Below are 23165 nucleotides of genomic sequence, written 5' to 3' on the forward strand. Positions count from 1 at the left end.
AAAAAAAAAAAAAAAAAAAAAAAGACTCGCCTTTACATTAGCTCAAGAAGTGAGTGTTGCCAGATACAAAGGCAGAAAAGGATTAGCAGATCCGTAAATTATGGTGTCAATTATACTTGTATTGAGAAGAATAATCATTTGTTAGTGCGTAGGTTTTATTCCATGTTTATATATATCAGATTTATTTTTCATACTGAGGAATAATGCTATTAGGTATTCCTAATGTTTTTCATACTGAGGTATAATACTATTAGGTTGGTGCAAAAGTAATTGTGCTTTTTGCCATTACTTTTAATGGCAAAAACTGCGATTACTTTTGCACCAACCTAATAATTATTATTTTAAAAACCTAAATATCTGCTCTTTGTCCTTGAGTTTCTGTTTCTGTTCATTCCAGCTCTGTTTTCTCCTCATTGCAACCCAGACTTGGAACTTAGTGAGGAATCTATGACCGCAAAAGAATTGGTGGGCAATATCTTGGCAAGGAATGAGTACACAGAGGATGAGATCTATATTATGTGTAAATCCCACCCCCCAACGCACCCATACTTCTCTTTTCAAGCAAACAGCTTAAGAGTTTATATTCAATACTTCTGTCAACTAGAGATCCTCCTTTATCCCAGATCTGAAGCTTTCCTCTCTACCTTCACACCCCTCTCCAGCTTCACACCCCTCTCCACCTTCACACCCCTCTCCCAAGCAATGCCTTTGCCTACTTACTCTTGTCTACTTCCTTCTTTTTTGTTGGAGTGATGCAAATTTCTCTCCTAATATTATATGTTGTAATTTAAGAACCATTTTTGTTGCTAAACATGATATTATCATCTTATGCTTTTACCCTATTTGAATTATAAAAGCATTCCTTGCAAGGAAATGCAGCACTCTCTGTAAGAGATGTTTTGGGGAAATAAAATGTTTATTTCATTACACAAAAAGACCTTATTGATGAATCTGAAATAAGGGATCATTTACAGAATCTTGATTCTAAATAGTTTTGAATATAATCTACCTTAATTCAGACATTTTATGTTTAACATAATATTGGAATGGATTCATTACTGTAGAAGATTATGAAAATAATACAGAGTGTTAAGAATGATTGAATCCATATACTGTAGTGAGAACTATGGAAAATTTATTATAAACTTCATATAGCACTTGCTATGGTTTGAATATGTCCACTCCAAAATTCACATTGAAACTTAATCGCCATTGTGGTGCTATTAAGAGGTAGGGCCTTTTGGTAAGTGATAAACAAATTTAGCATTCCTTATAAATAGGCAAAAGGGAACTAACTTAGACCTTTTGGCCTTCTGCTATGTGAAGACACAGCATTTGGCCTCTCCAGAGGATACAGCAACAGGGTGCCATCTTGGAAGATCTTGGCACCTTGATCTTGGACTTTCCAGCCTTCAGAACTGTGAGAGTAAATTTCTGTTCTTCATAAATTATCCAGTCTCAGGTATTTTGTTATTATAGCACAAATGAACTAAGGCAGTATCCAAACTATACATAAATAGTATGCAGTGATTTCTCTTATGTGTCCTAACTTTTCTTTTACTATGGAACCAGAAATAACCTTTAACCAGGCAGCCGTGGTTCTGCCTCAATTCTATGTGTCCCATATTATTCTTGTGTTGTCTTGTCATACTTAAATGGGAGAAATTCAAACCATATCACATTCAAACACATTTTTTCTACTTGTGCATATTAATGGCTTTAATCTAGACAAAACATCTAATTTATAATCAAAGATGTAAATAAAACCCTAATTCGTATGTTTGCTTAAAGTCTCTCTGCCCCCGATTCCACACTCACTGGCATCTCAGATTACGTTTTACAATATGGTCCAGATTTCCAGCTTTCAGTTTTCCAGAGTTCAGATACATTAAGATCATGTGTCTGTTAAACCTTGTTGGCTAAAAATGTTGCCAGTGAATTCAGAAAGTAACTGTAGTATTAGAGGAGTAAAACCATGTCAGTGTTGGCTGTGGATCAAGGGTTTAAAATTTCTGTGAACTTCAACTGTGAAGTGATTCTTTTTAGAAAGAAAATACAGTTTTATGTTCTTGAAAGTCTGCTTTTAAATAGATTAAACCTTGATTGGAATGGTACCATATGCTATAATACTTTCCATTAAGCAAATGACTTTCCATTGTTCAATTAAGTAGTCAAGATCACCACCGAGATTGAAGTTTCTCTGCACCCACAGTGCTTATGATTCTGCGTGATTGCTTAAGAGCAGCAGAAGAATTTTCAGGGACGTCTAGAGAGCCACACAAAAATAAGAGCGGCTACTGTCCATGAGGAGAAGAATTTCTATTTCACAGATTTAAGTCAGTAAAGATATACTGCAAGAGGCCCAAGTAATGAAAACAACCAGAATTTAATACACTTCTCCAGACAGGTTTTGTTTTGAGGTTGAAAATTCAGTTCGGGCATTCTTGTTGTATGAATTATTTACATTCTGTTTGTCTTTTCAAGTGCTGCCCCTTTAATATGTTTCAAAGGGTTAGGATTGGTTACAGTTTGTGGTGAGAAGGAAGCACTGGGAATTCTTTCCCAATATTATAACACAACACCTCTCCTTCCCACCCTTCTAACTTATTTATCTCATTGTGAGTTATAAAAATGGTTTCAGGGCTGGAAGCGGCGGCTTATGCCTGTAATACAGACACTTTGGGAGGCCAGGGGAAGCGGATCACTTGAGCTCAGGAGTTTGAGATCAGCCTAGGCAACATAGTGAAACTCTGTCTTTACTGAGAATTTTTTTAAAACTTAGTTGGGTGGCTGGGTGCTCTGGCTCACACCTGTAATCCCAGCACTTTGGGAGGCCAAGGCAGGCAGATCACCTGAGGTCGGGAGTTCGAGACCAGCCTGACCAACAGAGAGAAACCCCATCTCTACTAAAAAAAAAAAAAATAGCCGGGCGTGGTGGCACATGCCTATAATCCCAGCTCCATTTTATCCATTCTCAGCTTAAATGTCTCCTTCTCAAAGAAGCCTTTCCTCACCACCTGTTTAAGGAGGTATGTTCTCACCTTCTCACCCACCTCTCTTCTGTATTAGTTCACTATTACTGAAGCACAGCAAATTACCCCAAACCTTAGTGGCTTTAAACAATAATCATTTATTGTTTCACACAGTTTCTGTGGATCAGTAATCCCGGAGTGGCTTGGCTGGGTGGTCCTGGCTCAAGGTGTCTCATGAGGTTGCAGTCGAGTCATCAGCCAGGGCTGTAGTCATCTCTGAAGGCTTGACCGAGGCTGGAGAATCTGCCTCCAAAGTGGCCTACTCAAAACCTGGCAAGTCAGTGCTTGGTTAGTTCCTCATGATGTGGATCACTCCATGAGGCTGCATGAGTACTGTCATGACAGGCCAGCTGGCTTCCCTCAGAGCAAAAGAGCCAAGAGAGCAAGGCAGAGCTACGGTGTCTTTTATGACCTAGCCTCAGAGGTCATGCACTGTCGTTTCCGCAGTATCCTATTGGTTACACAGGTCTGTTCTAGTTAGCTTGGAAGAGGTCTATACGAGAAAATGAATACCGGGAGATGAGGATCATTGTGAGCTATCTTGGAGGCTGGTTCTTCATCTTCTCTCACTTAGTTTTCTATTACCAATTCATTGCTTACTCGTTTCTTGTTTGGCTCCCCTCATTCATTAACTGTCTACCTCTGTACCCAGCCCAGTGCCTAATGTATAGTTGATGCTCAGTAAATATTTATGGAATGAGTAGGAAACTCTTGTCTTTTGACACCTGATTGTTTAAAACAGGAGGTAGAAATAGGTATAAAATCAACATTCTGGTTGATGTTGACTTTACCCAAGAAACTTTAATTGAATAATTGGATGTTTATAGGGGGAGTTTATTTCCTCTTTATTGAAACACTTTCATTTATTTCAGTCAAGAAAGTGTAACGTGTAATTTTTGTTTTCTCATAATTGATTTCTTTTTTAAAGTAAAACTTCATAACAGATTTGTCTTTTTTTGTATAATTTTATACAATTATGTTTCAACATATTCATGAAAAGAAGTTTTCAAGCAGAAATAAAATAAAACTGTAGTACAGACTGGATGCAGTAACTCATGCCTGTAATCCCAGTACTTTGGGTGACCAAGGGGGCAGATTATGAGGTCAGGAGATCGAGACCATCCTGGCTAACACAGTGAAACCCCGACTCTACTAAAAATACAAAAAATTAGCTGGGCATGGTAGCACACGCCTGTAGTCCAAGCCATTCAGGAGGCTGAAGCAGGAGAATTGCTTGTACCCGGCAGGTGGAGATTGCAGTGAGCCGCGATCACGCCACTACACTCCATCCTGGGTGACAGAGAGAGACTCCGTCTCCAAAAAAAAAAAAAAATTTTTTTTTAAATTTGATCTTAGTTTACAGATTGTTTCCTTCTTTCAACAAGCCTTTATTGGGTACTGTGCAGGCACTCANAAAAAAAAAAAAAAAAAAAAAAAAAAAAAAAAAAAAAAAAATTGTGGTACAACCATATTAGATAATCAGTAGGTGGAAACAGTATGAAGTCAAACTGTAATGGTTACATATTTACTTATAGACTTTCCCCACCAGATGGTAAAATCAAGGAAGCCACAGGTGTGTATTCTCTAAGTGCTTGTACTAAGTGTGGTCCACAAATCAGTAGCATCCACATCACCTGGGAGCTTATCAGAATTACAAACTGTGGGCATCCCCCACGACCGAGTGAGTCAAAGTCTGCATTTTAACCAGCTCTCTGGGATTTGTATGCACTCTAAAAGTTTGAGAAGCATTGCTCTCTGGTGCTTAACCCAGGCTTTGCATTTGATGAAGTCTTTTGAACTGGAGAAATAGGGAGAATTTGCTTTTATGGAGTCACCTTCAGGAATAAAAGACAGCATTTTCTTAGAACTGAGATTTTTCTAATTGAGAAGCTATCTCTCAATTCTCTAATTGAGAAGACTTTAAGTTTTAACCACAGAACATCACCATCCCCCTTGGGAGTTTCTGAATGTGGCCTCCACACTTGCCTGGTGTATGCAGTTCCTCTCAAATCCAGAAGGCCGAGCTCTGACTTACAGTTTACCTTCTTCCTGACAGCTTTCCTCCCTCAAATTAGTAATCAACAGAGAACCAGTTGCTTCAGGTTCCAGAAACCAAGATATAAAAATTGGGGTCTGATGTATTAAAATGGTATGACCTGGAGAATAATACTTTCCCCTATTAAAAAAAAGTTTTCCTATTTATTTTACAAAGAAACTTGGTTTTTAGGCTTGGCTATAGAAAAGATAAATTTTGGTTTCATTTCTAGGCTTCAAATTAAAAATAGAGATTCTATATTTTCAGATTTCAGTAGAAATAGAAATTGCTTATCATCCTTGTTTCTGTTTTCATTCCTTTATATTTAGCAGTTTCAGTTGCTCTGAGGATATTTCACTAAAACAGCAAAATGATTACTGAACCACAAGTATGTGGTGGAATATTGTTTCATGCCTATGCTTTTCTTTTACTTAAAAATGTACCTTTAGAAAATTAGAACATATTTTCTAAAACTATTTCTATAATTGTGCCAACTAAGACAGTGTAGGATGTGCTATTTGAAATATTTGAGAAAGGATTGTGAGTGTTACATTGATACTCTGCTAGAGAAAGGTGGAACAATTGGCATTCACATCAACTCTCTCTTCACGTTTCCAAAATCTGGCCAAATTATATTGTATTTAAGAGCAAGATCTCACCTATCTACTAATTTACCCATCATGGGTTTTCATTTAGCAATGTTTGTGTGCCAGTCATCGTGCCAGGGCTTAGGATTGCAAAAAGGAATGTGTATTATGTGAGGATATCAGCTTTTTTGGAAGCAATAATTTGGCCAAGGAACTCTGCTAATAATTAAACCAGTTGCTGGTTCCTGAAAATCTTAAGAGGCAAGTAGTATGCTTTCCTAAATGTAAAATAAACATGTATTTCCTCAGAAGTCTAAATACTTGGAACATGTAGAGGGCCTGTAGGTTATTAGGCTGCTTTGCCAGTTAATATGCTATTCCTCCCAGGATGACATTTAAACTGCCTGTTTCATTTTTTTTCCAATGGTTCTGGTGCTTTTTCTTAAACAGTCTTGTGTACAATTTTATCACCATTTGAAAATCTGTTTCCTGACATGAATCTGAATTTGCATTTCTTTCAGTTTCTATATATTTACCACTTAGGATCCCTTACCCTTTCTGCTACTGAAATTCAGTTATTTAAAAACAAATAACTAATGAGAGAGAGAGAGAGAGAGAGAGAGAGAGAGAGAGAGAGTGTGTGTGTGTGTGTACTACATAGTAGGTTTGAATGCATGAATGTGGCTTTTTCTGGGTTGACAGAGTACTTGCTATAAAAAAGCCAAGATACTGGTTGAATTTTTGCAAGATTTTTTATACACTGTTAAGCATACTAGTGAGTCAAATGATAGAAGATTAAGAAATAAAATACCTTTGAAATAAGAATGTACAAATATCTTTGATCATTCTGTTTGACCATGGAGTTGGGTTTTAGTATTTTGTGGTGATGGTCTTGGTACTCTAATAGCCATGCTGTTGTTCTGTATTTTTTTTTTTTTTGAGGTGGAGTCTCACTCTGTCACCCAGGTTGGAGTGCAGTGGCACAATCTTGGTCACTGCAACCTCCACCTCTAGGGTTCAAACAATTCTCCTGTCTCAGCCTCCTGAGTAGCTTGGACTACAGGTGTGCGTCACCCCACCCAGATAATTTTTTTGTAATTTTTTGAGATGGGGTTTCACCATATTGGCCAGGCCAGTCTTGAACTTCTAACCTCATGATCCGCCCACCCCAGCCTCCCAAAGTGCTGGGAGTACAGGTGTGAGTCACCACGCCAGTCTGTTCTGTATTTTTAAATAGAAGGAGAAGCCCAGGATAAAATTATGCTAAGAAATAACTTTGGGGCCTCATATAACCATTGAGGTTTGCCCAGGAGTAGGCAAGGCAATAAGAACTTCCAGCCTGTCTTGTCCAAGGCAAAGTTTTGCAAGAGGGAGAGGCCTGGTGTGGCTTGCACACCAATAACCCATAGTTTATCCAGGAAGCATGGCAAACAATATCCAGTAGTTCCTAGAGCCAACATGTTTGAATGCTGTTGGACATCAATATCGTGTAAGATTTTTAGCTCTATGCTTAGTTTTGAGTTTGATCTCAGATTTGTTATATATAAAATTTAATTGAGCCATACATGGAAACAGGCATCTAGTTTCCTTCAAGTTGAATTTGGGTTTGAAAAAAAAAGATCAGATCCAATCACTCCCTTCCATCTTCCCTTGATCCAGCTCACAAAAAATGCTCAGCCAATGGGCACATGCTTTCCCAAAACAAGGCCAGCATGCCACAGGTGGAAGGCACAGTGAATACAGGTGGCACACCACATGGCATCAAATAGGACGGCATCACACGACAAGAATAGAATTCCCTTTTTAGTTCTCTTTCAGGCCTTATGTTTACATCCAGAGAAAAGCCTCATTTGGGTGCAAGAAGTTCTCTAAAACCTCCCTGGTTCTCAGAGCCCGCTTTAGAAGGAAAAGGAAGGCCCCAGGATCAGAGCTTTGGTAAGCAACAGTATTTAGCTAGACTACATTTACTTTTACTTTTACAGTTGCCTTCTGCTTATGCCACTGACAGTTAACTATTTTTCATTAATAATAGTATTAGAAGGCTTGGCACAGAGGCTCACACCTGTAGTCTCAGCACTTTGTGTGGCTGTGGTGCATGGATTGCTTGAGCCCAGGAGTTTGAGACCAGCCTGGCAACATGGTAAAACTCTGTCTCTACAAAATATAGAATAAATTAGCCAGGTGTATTGGCGTGTGCCTTGCAGTTCCAGCTACTCGTGAGGCTGAGGTAGGAGGATCACTTGAGCCCAGGAGGTGGAGGTTGCAGTAAGCTGAGAGTGCACCACTGCACTCCAGCCTGGCCAACAGAATGAGACCCTGTCTCAAAAAAGTAAAAATAAAAAATAATTTAAAATACCATTATACATTTTTCATTTTTTAAAGTTTTATTTTAAGTTCTGGGGTACACATGCAGGTTTGTTACATAGGTAAACTTGTGTAGTGGGATTTTGTTGTACAGATTATTTCATCAGATATGAAGCCTAGTACCCATTAGTTGTTTTTCCTGATCCTCTTCCTCCTCCCAGCCTCCATGCTCTCATAGGCCCCAGTGTGTGTTGTTCCCCTCTAGGTATTCATGTGCTCTCATCATTTAGCTCCCACTTATAAGTGAGAACATGCAGTATTTGGTTTTCTGTTCCGGTGTTAGTTTGCTAAGGGTAATGGCCTCCAATCATGACCCTGCAAAGTACACGATCTCATTCTTTTTTACAGCCACATAGTATTCCATGGTATATACGTACCATTTTAAATAAACATTTTAAAGTATAAATGTATAAGTTTAGAGTATCATGTTAAGTAGATTACACCCCAGATGGTTCATAGTCTGGCAAAAGTTGTAAAGGTGATACATGAAAGGCTGCCTTGGTTAGCTCTTATGTAGGCTTTGGAATTAGTTAGGCTTGGAATTCACATTGCTGTTTGGGCACTTACTAGCTTTGTGACTTTGAGGAAATTATTTCATCTCTCTGAGTTTAGCTGTCTTAATCTCAAAATGGCAATAACCGTGATGCAATGTGTGTAAAGTACAGTGCTTTAAAGAATGAACTTAAAATGTACTCACACTGTAGCTCCTCCCCAGCTAACTAAACGCTTCAGGGCTTAATCAGCTGTATCTAATCTCCACCACAAAACTCATTCCGTCTCCCTACAATGCAGTATCAATAATTGGAAATCATCTAACCTCCACCTCTTTATAATTGATTTGCTTCCTTTCTTCCTTCTTATATGATTCATAAAGCATTTAGGTCTCCCTCTGCATCTTGTGATATTTAAACTACGTGAAATCTTAGATCTGTAAGATCGTAATTATAAAGGCTGTAATTATATCCTGATCACATTTTTCCTTTTGGTATTCACAAAATGGTCTGGAATTTCTGGGCCATCTGGGTGTTCTGAGGTAGCCAACTCAGTAGTATACCTTTTTTCCATTTGCAACTTCATTAGCCCATCCACACTGGCGTTGCTGAAGACATGTGGATTGCATTTACAATTTACATGGCCATATGCTACAATGCCATTTTTAAATTCTATTTGTGGAATGAAGGTTTTATGAAAAACATTTTGCTTCAGAATTATGAATGTGCTAGGAAGATACATGTCATATATCATGAGAATTCTTTCCCTGTCATCACATGTATTCCCCTCATTGTTTGAAGTGCCTTCTTCAGCACCTGGCCATAAACATCTCTTTATGGTATTAAACTCAAGGAACAACTGCTGTTACTCCTGTATGTATTTTAGTGATGGCACATTTGGTTAAATAGGCATGGCTATTATAGTGTCATATACTCAAATAAATCCACCAGTGTCCATTTTAATATAAGGCAATACACTCACTTTTCTAGCAAACTCAGAAATTGCAAGCCAAGCCCCATATCAACCCAAGAGTCTGTTCATTTCACATATGGCCAATTCTTTGAAAGGAGATGTTTGAATATAGTTTTTTAAGTGGGTTAGGAAACAGAAAATTTAATTCATATGCTAAAGTGTGTCAGGCAGCTGAATTCCAGCATTCAGTTCATCATTATTTTGAATTGTGGGTTTAATCAAGTTCCTTCACTTAATCTGCATGTTTGTGTTCAAAACCTGATATCCCGCTTTAAAGAAAACCCTCACCTTTTATTTCTTTTGGATAGTCCCCAGTTTTGTCAATCTGATGAAGACAGCCAGTGAAGTGAATCTAAGTTGGGTGGTTGAATAACTAAAAGGAATCAGGAAACTTGCGTAGAGTGTTGCTTTCATTAAAATAGCTTTGTCCAAGGAGATATTTTTCACCATACTTTTGCATCTGTTTCACTGTCACTTCCATTTTGCTTTGCTTAAATTAAAAAGGAATGCTATTAAAATTAAAACTTGGTTTTAAATACACACACACGCACACACACACACACGCACAAACATCATATATGATCAAGTCAGTGGGTTGGGCTGAATGCTGTATCATTTGACAGATTTGCATGTCTCCTGGCAGGGAGCAGTTTGGTTTACTCTCTTTGATACAAAGCTAGCATGTGTAATAGAGTTTATTTGTTCAGAGCTGGGCATCAGGTGTAATAGAATTATGCATTGTGTTTATGTGACCCTGGCTTTTATATCTCGGTAGATGTTCATTCATTCATTTTTCAGATATAAATTAAAAGTAGAGATTGCAGATTAGATGTGCCAGGGCTCATGTGGGCTATGTGAAATGTAGTTTCTCTCACTCTTGGAACTTATTGGATCATGACAGAAATATAAATTAATTCTAGGAGAATATTCAACCCTTACAAGAATTCATTTTCGTTAAGACATGGGTAGTTGGCTGTGCTAGCAGATGCGGCCTGCAAACTTATTTCTCTTCTTTTTCTTGGTATTTGTTATTGGTATTTTAATTCAGTTAGTGCAAAGAGTCTTAAGCAATATTATCAAATTATAGCCTTTATAGCCTTTCAATTGTGAATATGACTTAGATAAGCAGATTTACCTACTTAATAAAACATATATCTCTTGAAGGTCTGCTTTGTACCCATTGGTTCTGGGCACTTTGAAATAAGAAATGACTCAATCATTCCAATCTTCTGCTGTCTTTGTTTTGAGACAGGGTGTTACTCTGTTGCCCAGGCTGGAGCACAGTAATGTGATCATGGCTCACTGCAGCCTCGACCTCCGGAGGCTCAGGTGACCCTCCCACCTCAGCCTTTTAAGTATCTGGGGCTGCAGATGTGCACTACCATGCTCAGCTAATTTTTTTTTTTTTGATAGAGATAGGGTTGTACCATCTTGCCCACGGTGGTCTTGAACTCCTGAGCTCAAGCAATCCTCCTCCCTCAGCCTCCTGAAGTGCTGAGATTACAGGTGTGAGTCACCGTGTCTGGCCTGCTGTCATTTTTTTTTTTTCAAAAGGAGCATATGAAGAGCATTTGACCTTTCCGGTTGCTGCTGAAATTACTTAATTCAAACTTGACTTTCTATGTTGGCTGTATGCAGCAGAACTTGTATTAAGTTGAAGTATTTAAAATTGTCAATATTTTCTATTTTTGTTCTGTTAAAAGCATCAATTTCATATGGTTTAATAACTTATTGGGCGTCCACTAGATACATAACTGTATTCAGTATATGAAGAATATTCAAGTTCTAATAATAAAACAGGCAGTATCTTTGGGAAGAAAAGCTCACTGCCATGGATACTATTAGGAGTTTGGGGATTTCCTAGCAGCCATGAAGGTATAAAAGGAATTGAGCTCCAGAGATAAATTTGGGATTTATATTTAACATCTTCTAATCTTTACCTTAAAAACACCTCAGCCAATAATAAGGATTACAAACTTTATTTGCAGAGAATGTGAATACTGAATAGAGTTTATAATGTATTTCATCATAAAACAGTTTCTTATTTACTGATGGAGAGCAAAGCTTGTTGGCAGATTAACTCTACAAATCAAGAGAAGATGAGAATCAAAGACCAGAATCCAGGATAATGAGCAAAACTATTTGAAGAGCACCAAGACCCGTCTTGCTAAACTTTTGAACTGACTTCCCAAAGTGAACGTTATGACCCAATGGAGGCTGGGTGCAGTGGCTCACGCCTGTAATCCCAGCCCTTTAGGAGGCCGAGGTAGGTGGGTCACCTGAGGTCAGAAGTTCAAGACCAGCCTGGCCCACATGGTGAAACCCTGTCTCTACTAAAAATACAAAAATTAGCTGGGAGTAGTGGAATGAGCCTGCAGTCCCAGCTGTTCGGGAAGCTGAAGCAGGAGAATTGCTTGAATTTGGAAGCCAGAGGTTACAGTGAGCCAAGATCATGCCACTGTACTGCCTGGGTAATATAAGACTCCATCTCAAAAAAANCCAGCTGTTCGGGAAGCTGAAGCAGGAGAATTGCTTGAATTTGGAAGCCAGAGGTTACAGTGAGCCAAGATCATGCCACTGTACTCCAGCCTGGGTAATATAAGACTCCATCTCAAAAAAAAAAAAAAAAAAAATGACCCAGTGGGGTCAAAGGTGGAGAGTTCAGGGTTCCCCTGAGACTCTTTCTTAGTCCATGTCACCATGAACACTCAGCAATACCCAGACTGTCTGGCTGCATGCTGTGTGGACTTGAGCAAAGGCAGTTCTTTCAGTGAAGCTGCTGGCACTAACAGCACTTACATGCCCTTTCCTAATTTTTGAACAACTCAGGACCTGCAGGGAAATGGAATTCCCATAAAAATCTTTAAAACTGAAAGATACAGTCATCCAACCTTCACTCCCAAATCCATCCAAACTGTAATCAGAAAAATGAGCTCTTATTTGCATATTCTATCATTTTAAAAGGCCAATTAAAGGAAAAATGAAGCCCCATGATTTTTAAATTATATTCTATCATTTTGCCTAGAAAATGTCAGATTTCTATACAGTCCTCCTTGGGAGCTTTGAGAGAATCTGGAATATCTGTTTTGAATTGTAGATACCTGCTAAGTGCAGTGGCTCACACCAAAGTAATCCCACCACTTTGGGAAGCCGAAGCCAGAGGATTGCTTAAGCCTAGGAGTTCAAGACCAACCTGGGCAACATAGTGAGATCATGTCTCTGCAAAAAATAGAAACAATTAGCCAGGCATGGTGGCCTGCACCTGTGGTTCCAGCTACTTGGGAGGCTGAGGCAGGAGGATCACTTGAACCCAGGAGGCCAAGGCTGCAGTGACTGCAGTGTGATTGCTCCACTCCAGCCTGGGCAACAGAGCAAGACCCTGTCTCAGAAAAAAAAAAAAGAAAAGAAAAGAAAAGAAAGAAAGAAAAGAAAAAGAAAATGGCAGATTATTATACAGGTACCCCTGGGAGCTTTGAGAGAATATAAAATATCTATTTAGAATTGTAAATATCTTTCTAGACTCCGAAGTCTTCCACCAGATGATGCACAAAGAACATCCCTAGTAAATAGGAACCCAAGAAAATAGCTGACTGCCAATAGTGATCTGTACTCCTGGATTAGGAGATGGATTTCTTAGAACGTTCCCCAGATCTCTTTTCCTTGTATGCTCCCCATTGCCAGCATAACTCCAATCCTCCTTCCTCCTCAACCACCACTATCAGATATGACAGGAACTCTCAGGCCAGAATAGGAGCCATAATTTCCTCAAGCTCATTTTACTCTCATTGAGTGCAGTTTGACCCTCACAGAACAGGATGTTCTTTCTCTACACTTTTAAAGCACATTCGTCATCTTTCTCTGGGTTAACAAGGAAGTCTCTTTTTTGTGTGTCTATCTTTCCCACTAGACTGTGAGCTTAACAAGAGCAGGAATCTTGTCTTTGACACTCTCGAGTGCCAATCAGATTGCTTGACACAGGTTCATTCATTTAATCTCTGACTCATTTATTTATTGCCAATTGGAACCTCTCAATAAATGTGCGTTGACTAAATGGATGAATAAATAAATACCTTTTTTTCCGAACTAGATTGTGAAATTCATGGGCAAATTTCTTCAATATGAGAAACTCCCTGCCCATTTTACAGCAAAGTAAGCATGTGAGAAAAACAACTTATATACATTTTAAAACCATTCAGGAGTTCTCATAGTTCTTTAGATCAAGTCCTTAAACCCTTCACATCATCTACAAAGCATTTCATTTGTTCCAATCACTGCCTATCATTCCAGCCTCCTTTCTTTGCATCCTCTTGATCTCCATTCTCCAGCTGCATTGGCCTTATAGGTAACTCAGCATCTGTACTCCTTCTCTACAGGACCTTTGTACTTGAAGTTGCTGTGACTTGAACACCTCTTTCCTCTACCCTTCACCTAGTTAACTTCTGCATATCTTCCGATCTTAGCTCAGACATCTCTTCCTTAAAGAAATATTCCTTAACCTCCCTCCCCACTAGTCTAGGTCAACTCTATCTCTTATATGCATTCATATTTCTGTATTCCCTGTCATTCAGAGAACACATTGCAGTTTTATAGGGTTTTTGATTGCTTTGGTTTTTTTTTTTGACAGAGTTCGCTCTGTTGCCCAGGTTGAAATGCAGTGGTGTGATCTCCGCTCACTGCAACCTCTGCCTCCCGGGTTCAAGTGATTCTCCTGCCTCAGTCTCCCGAGTAGCTGGGACCACAGGTGTGTGCCACCATGCCCAGATAATTTTTGTATTTTTAGTAGAGACAGGGTTTAACCATGTTGCCCAGGCTGGTCTTGAACTCCTGACCTCAGGTGATTTGCCCACCTTGGCTTCGCAAAGTGCTGGGATTACAGGCGTGAGCCACCACATCCGGCCAGTTTTTTGTGTGTGCATGTGCCTTTTTTTTTTTTTTTTTATGATTAAGCAATGTGTCAATCATCTGTTGCCACAATAATGTTGTTTAATTTTTTAAAACTACAAAATATCAGTGACATTCAGCAATAAGTCTTTGCTCATGTATTTGGGGTCAGTTGCAGGTTGGTAGGGCAACTGTAAAGCCTGGACTCACTCATGTATCTGGAGATAAGCTGGCTTCCTGGTTGATCTAGCCAGACCTTGGTTTGGGTAACTGGAGCAACTGCTGCACATGTTTCTCATCCTCCAGAAGGCTATCCCGGGCATGCACTCATGTTAGTGGCAGATGTGTAAGAGGAAATATGAAAGGCTCCTGGAGGAGGCACAGGCATACCATTAATTCTATCTTATTCTGTTGGCCAAAGTTAGTCGTATGGACAAGTCCAGAGTCAGAGTGGGAGGGCACTACAAAGTTGCAGGCAAAGGACACATTTACAGGGATAGGTGAAGTATGGGGCCATCTCTGCATTCTACTGCAAACTGACTCTAAGTTCAACTGAAGGTAATGATGGTGTACCTTTTTACATTTTTTTAGAGACAAGTTTTGTTCTATTACCCAAACTGGAGTGCAGTGGCTTGATCACAGCTCACTGTAACCATGAACTCCTACGTCCAAGTGATCCTCACTCCTCAGCCTCTCAAAATACTGAGATTTATAGGCATGAGCCACTGTGTCCAGCTGGTGGACTTATTTTTAATTGCTATTCTATCTCTAGTACCCAACAAGATACTTGACACATAGTGGCTGTTAAGTATTTTTTTGATGAAGGAAGGATGGAATATGAAAAACCATTAATTTAATGCAGTTGTCTCAACAATCCAGAGAAATGTTCACTTTTGAAGGAGGTTCCTACCTTAAGAAAGATAAAAGAAATTATTCCAAAACTGTTATCCATTTTGTGTTTTTCAAATTCCCAAATTCTCCCAAATAATAGCTGTTTGCATTTCAGAGTTAGCTTTTATTTCCCATGTGATACATTTCCCTCTCTATCACTAGTGACAGTAGTGGAAGGTGTTTGAAAAAATAACTTTAAATGAAAAGAGTGAGACATGAACTATGTGAAGAAACAGAACAAAAATTTAATATTTTGGATATGAGGAAAAAATCGGTAGTTTTCATTAGTTTGGACAAAGGTCTTGGCAAGCTTTCTCATATGCCATAGGCTTTAGCTTCATTCATTTGCGCTGCTGTAACAGAATACCACAGATTAGGTGATTTATAAAGAACAGAACTTTATTTCTCACAGTTCTGGAGACTGGGAAGTTCAAAATCAAGGCACTGAAGGATCGGTATCTGGTGAGGGCTGTACTCTGCTTCTAAGTTGGCACCCTTGTTGCTGTGTCCTCTGGAGGGGAGGAACACTATATCCTCACATGGTGGAAAAAGCAGAAGAGCAAGAGAGCACTCCATTCAACCTCAAGTCCTTCTGTAAGGATGTTAATCTCATTATGAGACTGGAGCCTTCCCAAAGGCCACACCTCTTAATGCTGCCCCATTGGGGGTTAAGTTTCAATATGAACTGTGAAGGGGACACCTTCATTCAAACCATAGCAGGCTTCCACAAAACAGGTTCTGACGGGCCAAGAGTACGCTGCTGGTGCCTTCAAATAGTGTATTCCTTATCATTGGGAAAATAAGCTAAGTATTTCAGAGCCTGGTTAGTTCTAGATTATAAAATTCTAAAAGATTGATAATGGTATGAAACACAGAATGGAGGGAGGGAGGGAGGGAGGGAGGGAGGAGGGAAGGAAGGAAGGAAGGAGGGAAGAAGGGTGAGAGGGAGGGAGGAAGAAGGAAGGAGAAAGGAAAGAAATGAAATGTATTGTTAAGAATGTGTAACAGACCATTCAATCCAGCAATACTGATACTGGGTATCTACTCAAAGAAAAAGATGTTATTATATACAAAGGATACCTACATTCATATGTTTATTCCAGCACAATTTACAATCACAAAGATATGGAATAAATCTAAGTGCCCATCAACAGATGGGTGGATAAAGAAAACATGTGTGTGTATATATATGTAAATATAATGGAATACTATTCAGCCATTGGAAAAAACAATGAAATACTGTCTTTGTAGCAACTTGGATGGAACTGGAAGCCATTGTCCTAAGGGAAGTAACTCAGGAATAGAAAACCAAATGCCACATGTTCTCACTTATAAATGCGAGCTAAGCTATGGGTATGCAGACAAAGTGGTGCATGCATGGGTATGCAAAGGCGTGCAGAGTGGACACTGGAGACTTAGTGGGGGAGGGTGGGAGAGGAACATGGGATAAAAAATTACCTATTGGCTACAGTGTACACTATTTGAGTGATGGGTACACTAAAAGCCCAGACTCCACCATTATACAGTTTATCCATGTAACCAAAAACCACTTGTACCCCTAAAGCTACTGAAATTTAAAAAAAAAATGTATAACAGTAAATGAGTTTCATATTCAGAGAGCAGCAAAGGAGTTAGGGGATGTTGATTCAAATTCTGTTAGGAAATTCTATAAGAGCATGATAATAGTTTAGTTGGACAACATAATTGAGTATCTTTGATAAAAAAATTTGTTCCTTGACTCTGGCTTCATTTTAAAAATACCTCTTTTCTCCAAGAATAATATTCAAAATACTTGTCAATGGGGACTAGCCATAGCAATGGAGGAAGGTTTTAGAAACCCTGATTGTGAAAAATCAAAATGGTAGTCTTTTTCCTTCCCTCCCTCCCTCCCTCCCTCCCTTCCTTCCTTCTTTCTTTTTATTTTTTATTATTTTTGGCAGGGTCTTAGGGCCTTGCTCTGTCTCCCAGGCTGGAGTACCATGGCAAATCATGGCTCAAGTCAGCCATGGACTCAAGCAATCCTTCCACCTCAGCCTCCTGAGTAGCTGGGACTATAGGTGTGCACCACCATGCCTGGATAATTTTTGTTAAATATTCTGTAGAGACTAGGGTCTCCCTATATTGCCCAGACTGGTCTGTAACTCTTGGGCTCAAGTCATCCTCCCACCTTGGCCTCCCAAAGTAATGGGATTATAGGCATGAGCCACTATGCTTAGCCCAAAGTGTTAGTCTTGTGGTTGCTAAACTGTAAAAAGGACTAGGGGGTTTTAGACATGAGGAAGGAGTGGGCACTTTGGTTTGGGGCAGTAGTCATGTACCAGCTGGATAAGAATTGTTTCCTGAGTGTGAAGAAGAAGAGGCGAGAGCGACCCTGGGCCAGCCAAAGCCCACACGCCGCTGCATCCTGTGCCCAGCACCTACGTCCTGCTGCCACGCCCAAGAGAAGAGCTGAAGGGGATGCTAAAGGAGATAAAGCCAAGGTGAAGGATGAACCACAGAGAAGACCCATGAGGCTGTCTCCTAACCCTGCTCCTCCAAAGCCAGAGTCCAAGCCTAAAAAGATACCTGCAAAGGAGGGAGAGAAGGTACCCAAAGGGGAAGAGGGAAAAGCTGATGCTGGCAAGGAGGGGAATAACCCTGCAGAAAATGGAGATGCCAAAACAGACCAGGCACAGAAAGCTGAAGGTGCTGGAGATGCCAAGTGAAGTGTGTGCATTTTTGATAACTGTGTGCTTCTGGTGACTGTACAGTTTGAAATACTATTTTTATCAAGTTTTATTAAAATACAGAATTTTGTTTTAATTTTTTTTAGGCTATGTTGTCAGCACACAGAACACTTCATTGTTGTTTTTTGGGAGAGGGACATAATGTCACCAATGCAATGTCTCTGAAGCTGGACTGATGTGAGGAAAACACCTTTCCCTTCTCGTTTTGAGAGACTTCCTCTTGGCTCCCAGGAGCAGGGATTCCCTGACTTTGACACACATGACCACCTTGGCACAAAAGCCTTGTGGTATGGAAAAACAAATTCGTTTTTATGTCCTCTTCTCCCTTTCCATTTTTTAGCATAGACTTAACTCCCTTAAGCTCAGACATCTGTTGGGACCTGACCCCCAGTCATTGGCTACCAGTGTGTCTGGCAATCTGGACTTTCCAGTGATGCCACTGAGATGGCACTTGTCAAAAGAGTAGTGGTTCCATTTCTAGATTGTGGATCTTCAGATAAATTCTGCCATTTTAATTTCACTTTCTGAATGTCAGGGTCAGCTTGTGAAAAGTTGTTAAACAACATGCTAAATGTGAAATGTCAGCCCTCACTCTAAACTTCCCCTGTTTAGAGCATCAGATGACGACTTTACTGGGTTTCATAGTAGCTCTCTGATTTTTGGTAGTCCATTGAAAAGAGAGTTTGAAAGTTGTTGTATACTGTTAACGATTGTCTGCCCATGTCCTGCCTGGAATACCATGATTGTTTATGGAAAGTATCTTCAATAAATCTGGATATACTTTGGCTTGGAAAAAAAAAAGAATTGTTTCCTATTATTTTCTAATACTGATACAGTCATACCAGCCCTGTTTTTCTCTTTAATTAATTGAATTGAGCATCATACAGCTCACTTTTCAATGAAGCTATCAAGGCAAGAGTGCTGAAGGACTGCAGAGAACAGAAAGGTTAACGACAGGACAAGAGTTAAAGAGTGGTTAAGAAAGAGTTAGAGAGGCATCAAGGAGTTGTTAAGATTTAGACAGGCAGCAGCCTGGGCAACATGGCATGACCCTGTCTCTACAATATATAAAAAAAATTAGCACGGTGGTGCACATCTGTAGTCTCAGCTAAAGGGGAGGCTCATGGGAGGATTGCCTGAGCCTGAGATATTGAGTGTGCAGTAAGCCATGATTGTGCCACTGCACACCAGCCTAGATGACAGAGCAAGACTATGTCTTTAAAACAACAACAACAACAACAACAATTTAGGCAAATGGAGCTAACATTCTAGGCAGGAGAAAGAGAAACAGGAAAAGACATTAATGGGGGAATGAGTTTGATAATTGTAAAGATAGTAAGAAGACACCTTGACTTCCATTTAAATGGAAGAAATGTTTTCCGGTCAAGTAGTGAGGGATAAAATTCATTGAAGAAAAAGGGGCATCAACAAAAAACCTATAGCTAACATCATTTTCAATGGTAAAAGAATGGATGCCTCCCCACCACCCTGCCAAGAGCAGCACAAGACAAAGATGTCTGCTCTTTCCATTTCTATTCAACATCTGTCCTAGCTAGAGATCCTAGCTAGGACAGCTAAATAAGAAAAAGAAATAAAAGACATTTAGGTTGTAAAGGAAGAAGTAGAAAATATCTCTATTTGCAAATGACATTATCTTGTACATAGAAAATTCCAAGAAATCCACCAAAAGGTTAGAACTAATGAATGAGTTCAGCAAGATTGCAAGATACAAGATCAATATACAAAAATCAATTTCAATTCTGTACATTAGCATAAACAATCTAAAAATGTAAATAAGTAAAGCATTTAATTTACAATAGATTAAAAAAGAATAAAATACTTAGGAATAAATTTAACAAGATAAGTACAAGATTTATACATGGAAAATACAAAATGCCATTGAAAAGAATCAAAGCAAACCTAAGTAAATGAAAAGACCCCTATGTTCATGAATTGGAAGACCTAATATTATTAAAATATAAATATTCCCAAACTGATCTACAGGTTCAGTGCATGCCTATCAAAATTTCATCTGGCTACTTTGCACAATAACAAGCAGATCCTAAAATTCATTGAAATGCAAGGGACTCAGAAGACCCCAAGCAACCCTGAAAAAGAACAAAGTTGGAGGACTCAACATACTTTCTGATTTTACAACTTTTCATGAAACTCCAATAACCAAGATGTGTAGGACTAGCATAAGGATGGACATACAAATAAATGGGAGTAGGACTGTGGGGAAGAGAAAGGCTAATGTCAGGACAAGAGTTAAGATTTAGACAGGCAGCAGCCTGGGCAACATGGCAAGACTCTTGTCTTTATTTAGTCTAGAAGCAAACCTTTGTATTTATGGCTAACTGGTTTTTGACAAGGGTACAAAGATTATTCAGTGGGAGGAAAGAATACTTTTTTTCAATAGAAATGTTGGGACAACTGGATAACAATAAAAAGAATGAAGTTGGACCTTTATATCACATGAAATAAAAAATTAACACAAAATGTGTCATTAACCTCAACATAAGAAATAAAACTAAAAAAATTATTAGAGTAAAACAATAAATCTTTGTGGCCTTTCATTTATTAAATATGGCACCAAAAGCATAAGCAATAAAATAAGACATAAATTGGACCTCATTAAATTAAAAATTTTGGTGTTTCAAAGAACTCTACCAAGAACAGGAAAAGACAGCTCACAAAATGGGAGAGAATATTTGCAAATTTATATCTGATTAAGGTCTAATCTCCAGAGTATATAAAGAACTCTTAAAATTAAACAATAGAAAGACAACCCAATTTAAAAATGGGCAAAAGATTTGAATAAACATTTCTCTAGAGAAGATATACAAATGACATTCAAACACATGAGAAGATGTTCAATACTATCAGTCTGTAGAGTAATGCAAATCAAAACCACACATAGGAAGAATAAAGACAACAAGTGTTGGCAAAGATGTAGAGAAACTGAAACTCTCATACTTTGCTGGTGGGAATGTGAAATGGTGCAGCCATTTTGTAAAATATAGTAATTTCGTAGTTCCTTAAAATGTTAAACATGGCTGGGTGCAGTGGCTCAGGCCTGTAATCCCAGCATTTTCAAGGCTGTGGCGGGTGGATCATGAGGTCAGATCAAGACCACCCTGGCCAACATGGTAAAACCCCTTCTCTACTAAAAATACAAAAAAAATTAGCTGGGCATGGTGGCGGGTGCCTGTAATCCCAGCTACTTGGGAGGTTGAGGCAGGAGAATCACTTGTACCTGGGAGGCAGAGGTTGTAGTGAGCTGAGATTGTGCCATTGCACTCCCAAGACACTGTCTCATACAAAAAAAAGTAAAACATAAAATTGCCCTATTACCAAGCAATTCCATTCTTAGATATATAGCCAAGAGAATTGAAAACATATGTCTGTATTAAAAACTTGCTCACAAATGTTCCTAGAAACATTATTCATAATAGTCGAAAAATGTAAACAACAAAAATATCCATTAATTGATGAATGCATAACCAAAATATGGTAAACCCATACAGTGGTATATTATTTGGCAATGAAAATAAATGAAGCATTAATACATACACAACATGCACAAAACTTGAAAACAGGCTAAGTGAAAGAAGCCATATACAAGGAGCCACACATTGTCTTACTCTATTTCTATGGAGTGTCCTGAATAGGTAAATCCATAGAGACACAAAGTAGACATGTGCTTTCCAGGGCTGGAGGAGGGATACATACAGAGTGACTGCTAATGATATGGATTTCACTTTGGGGGTGATGAAAATGTTCTAAATAAGATTGTGGTGATGGTTGTACAACTCTGTGAATATACTGAAAACCACTAAATTATCTTAAAAGGTCAATTTTTTTTATATATAGAGTTTTGCTCTTGTCCCCCCAGACTGGAGCGCAGTGGAGTGATCTTGGCTCACTGCAACCTCCTTCTCCCAGGTTGAACCGCTTCTGCCTCAGCCTCCCAAAGTAGCTGGGATTATAGGTGTGTGCCACCAAGCCCAGCTAATTTTCTGTATTTTTTTTTTTAGTAGAGATGAGTTTTCACCGTGTTGGGCAGGCTGGTCTTGAACTCCTGACCTCAGGTGATCCACTTACCTTGGCCTCCCAAAGTGCTGGGATTACAGGCATGAGCCACCATGCCCAGCCAAAAAAGGTAAATTTTATGATATGTGGATTATCGGTTAATAAAACATAAATGTAACTTGTAGAATGACATGATGGAAAACTGTACTTTGGAGAAAAATCACTGTGCTAGAGTAAGCGAAATGTTTCGGAGTCATATTATTAAGTTATAGTAACCAAAATGTAAGGTGACAAGGCCTGGGAAAGGTGCTGCTAAAGCAGTAAAAGTGGAGAGCAAGTGGGAAAGAAAGGGCTAAATGACTGGAAGAGAAGATGAAGGAAGGGGAACTGAAAATGACTCCAAACTTATTAGGCTGGAAACTATGATTCCATTTACTGACATTTGTAAGCTGCAATTAAAGCTGGTTTTTGGTGGGAGGTGACAAATTCCATTTTAAACATGTTTTTATAGTGATGACAGTACTTAGCAAGAGTGTCTGGTAGTCACATAAAGCATATTAACTGGAGCACAGGTAAGAGTGTCTGGAGATGCCAAATTAAGAGCATTTGCTTAGAAGGGGAAGTTTGAGCTCGTGATAATCGTGCAAAACAACTGCGGATGGCTTGGAGAGGGAAGTTGACTTATCAAGATAGGCAGGAGCCCATTCTTCATGCCTCAGCATGAAGTTCTTTCTCTGTAGGAAATTCCTACCATAGCAGTCCATCCCTGGGCACTTCATGAACTCAAAGGCTGGGAAGGTGGCTTTCCCTGCCTGTACCTCAGACCTTCCTTCACCCCTCAACTTCATACAATACCAAGTTAACTGACTCCATCATCATTAAGTATATGAGGCATTATATTATACTGATTTTTTTTTGCCCCTTTTTGGTAGCTGCTATAACATTCTAGCTAAAAGATAGTAATGGAATGATGCTGTTTTAGCCCAAAGAGCTCCAGAAATAACAGTGGCAGGCATTTGGAATTCATTTAATTTAAGCATGTTCTCCAAACTTTACTAGATCTACTTTTATGCATCTATTGAATATACATTTTTTGTTTTCCTCTCCAGGAAATTGAGAGTATATAGAGATCTTTTTTTTTTTTTTTTTTTTT

The 23165-nt window shown here is 39.0% G+C and overlaps 2 protein-coding genes across 2 annotated transcripts in view; both read left to right on the forward strand.

Moving 5' to 3' along the window:
• MCC (MCC regulator of WNT signaling pathway) overlaps positions 1-23165 on the forward strand; it is a 460356-nt gene that overhangs the window by 153021 nt on the left and 284170 nt on the right. The window lies entirely within an intron of this gene.
• On the forward strand, positions 17567-18033 carry LOC108303375 (non-histone chromosomal protein HMG-17-like). The gene has a single exon (XM_037737995.1). The coding sequence runs from the start codon at positions 17567-17569 to the stop codon at positions 17957-17959; it is 393 nt and encodes a 130-aa protein (XP_037593923.1). The 3' UTR covers positions 17960-18033.

The sequence above is a fragment of the Cebus imitator genome, unplaced genomic scaffold (genome assembly GCF_001604975.1).
Source record: "Cebus imitator isolate Cc_AM_T3 unplaced genomic scaffold, Cebus_imitator-1.0 Scaffold46, whole genome shotgun sequence".
In the NCBI taxonomy this organism is placed as follows: domain Eukaryota; kingdom Metazoa; phylum Chordata; class Mammalia; order Primates; family Cebidae; genus Cebus; species Cebus imitator.

Bases quoted from the DNA above. Each gene is read 5' to 3' on its own strand.
- LOC108303375 (XM_037737995.1), top strand. From the start codon at position 17,567: ATGTACCAGCTGGATAAGAATTGTTTCCTGAGTGTGAAGAAGAAGAGG.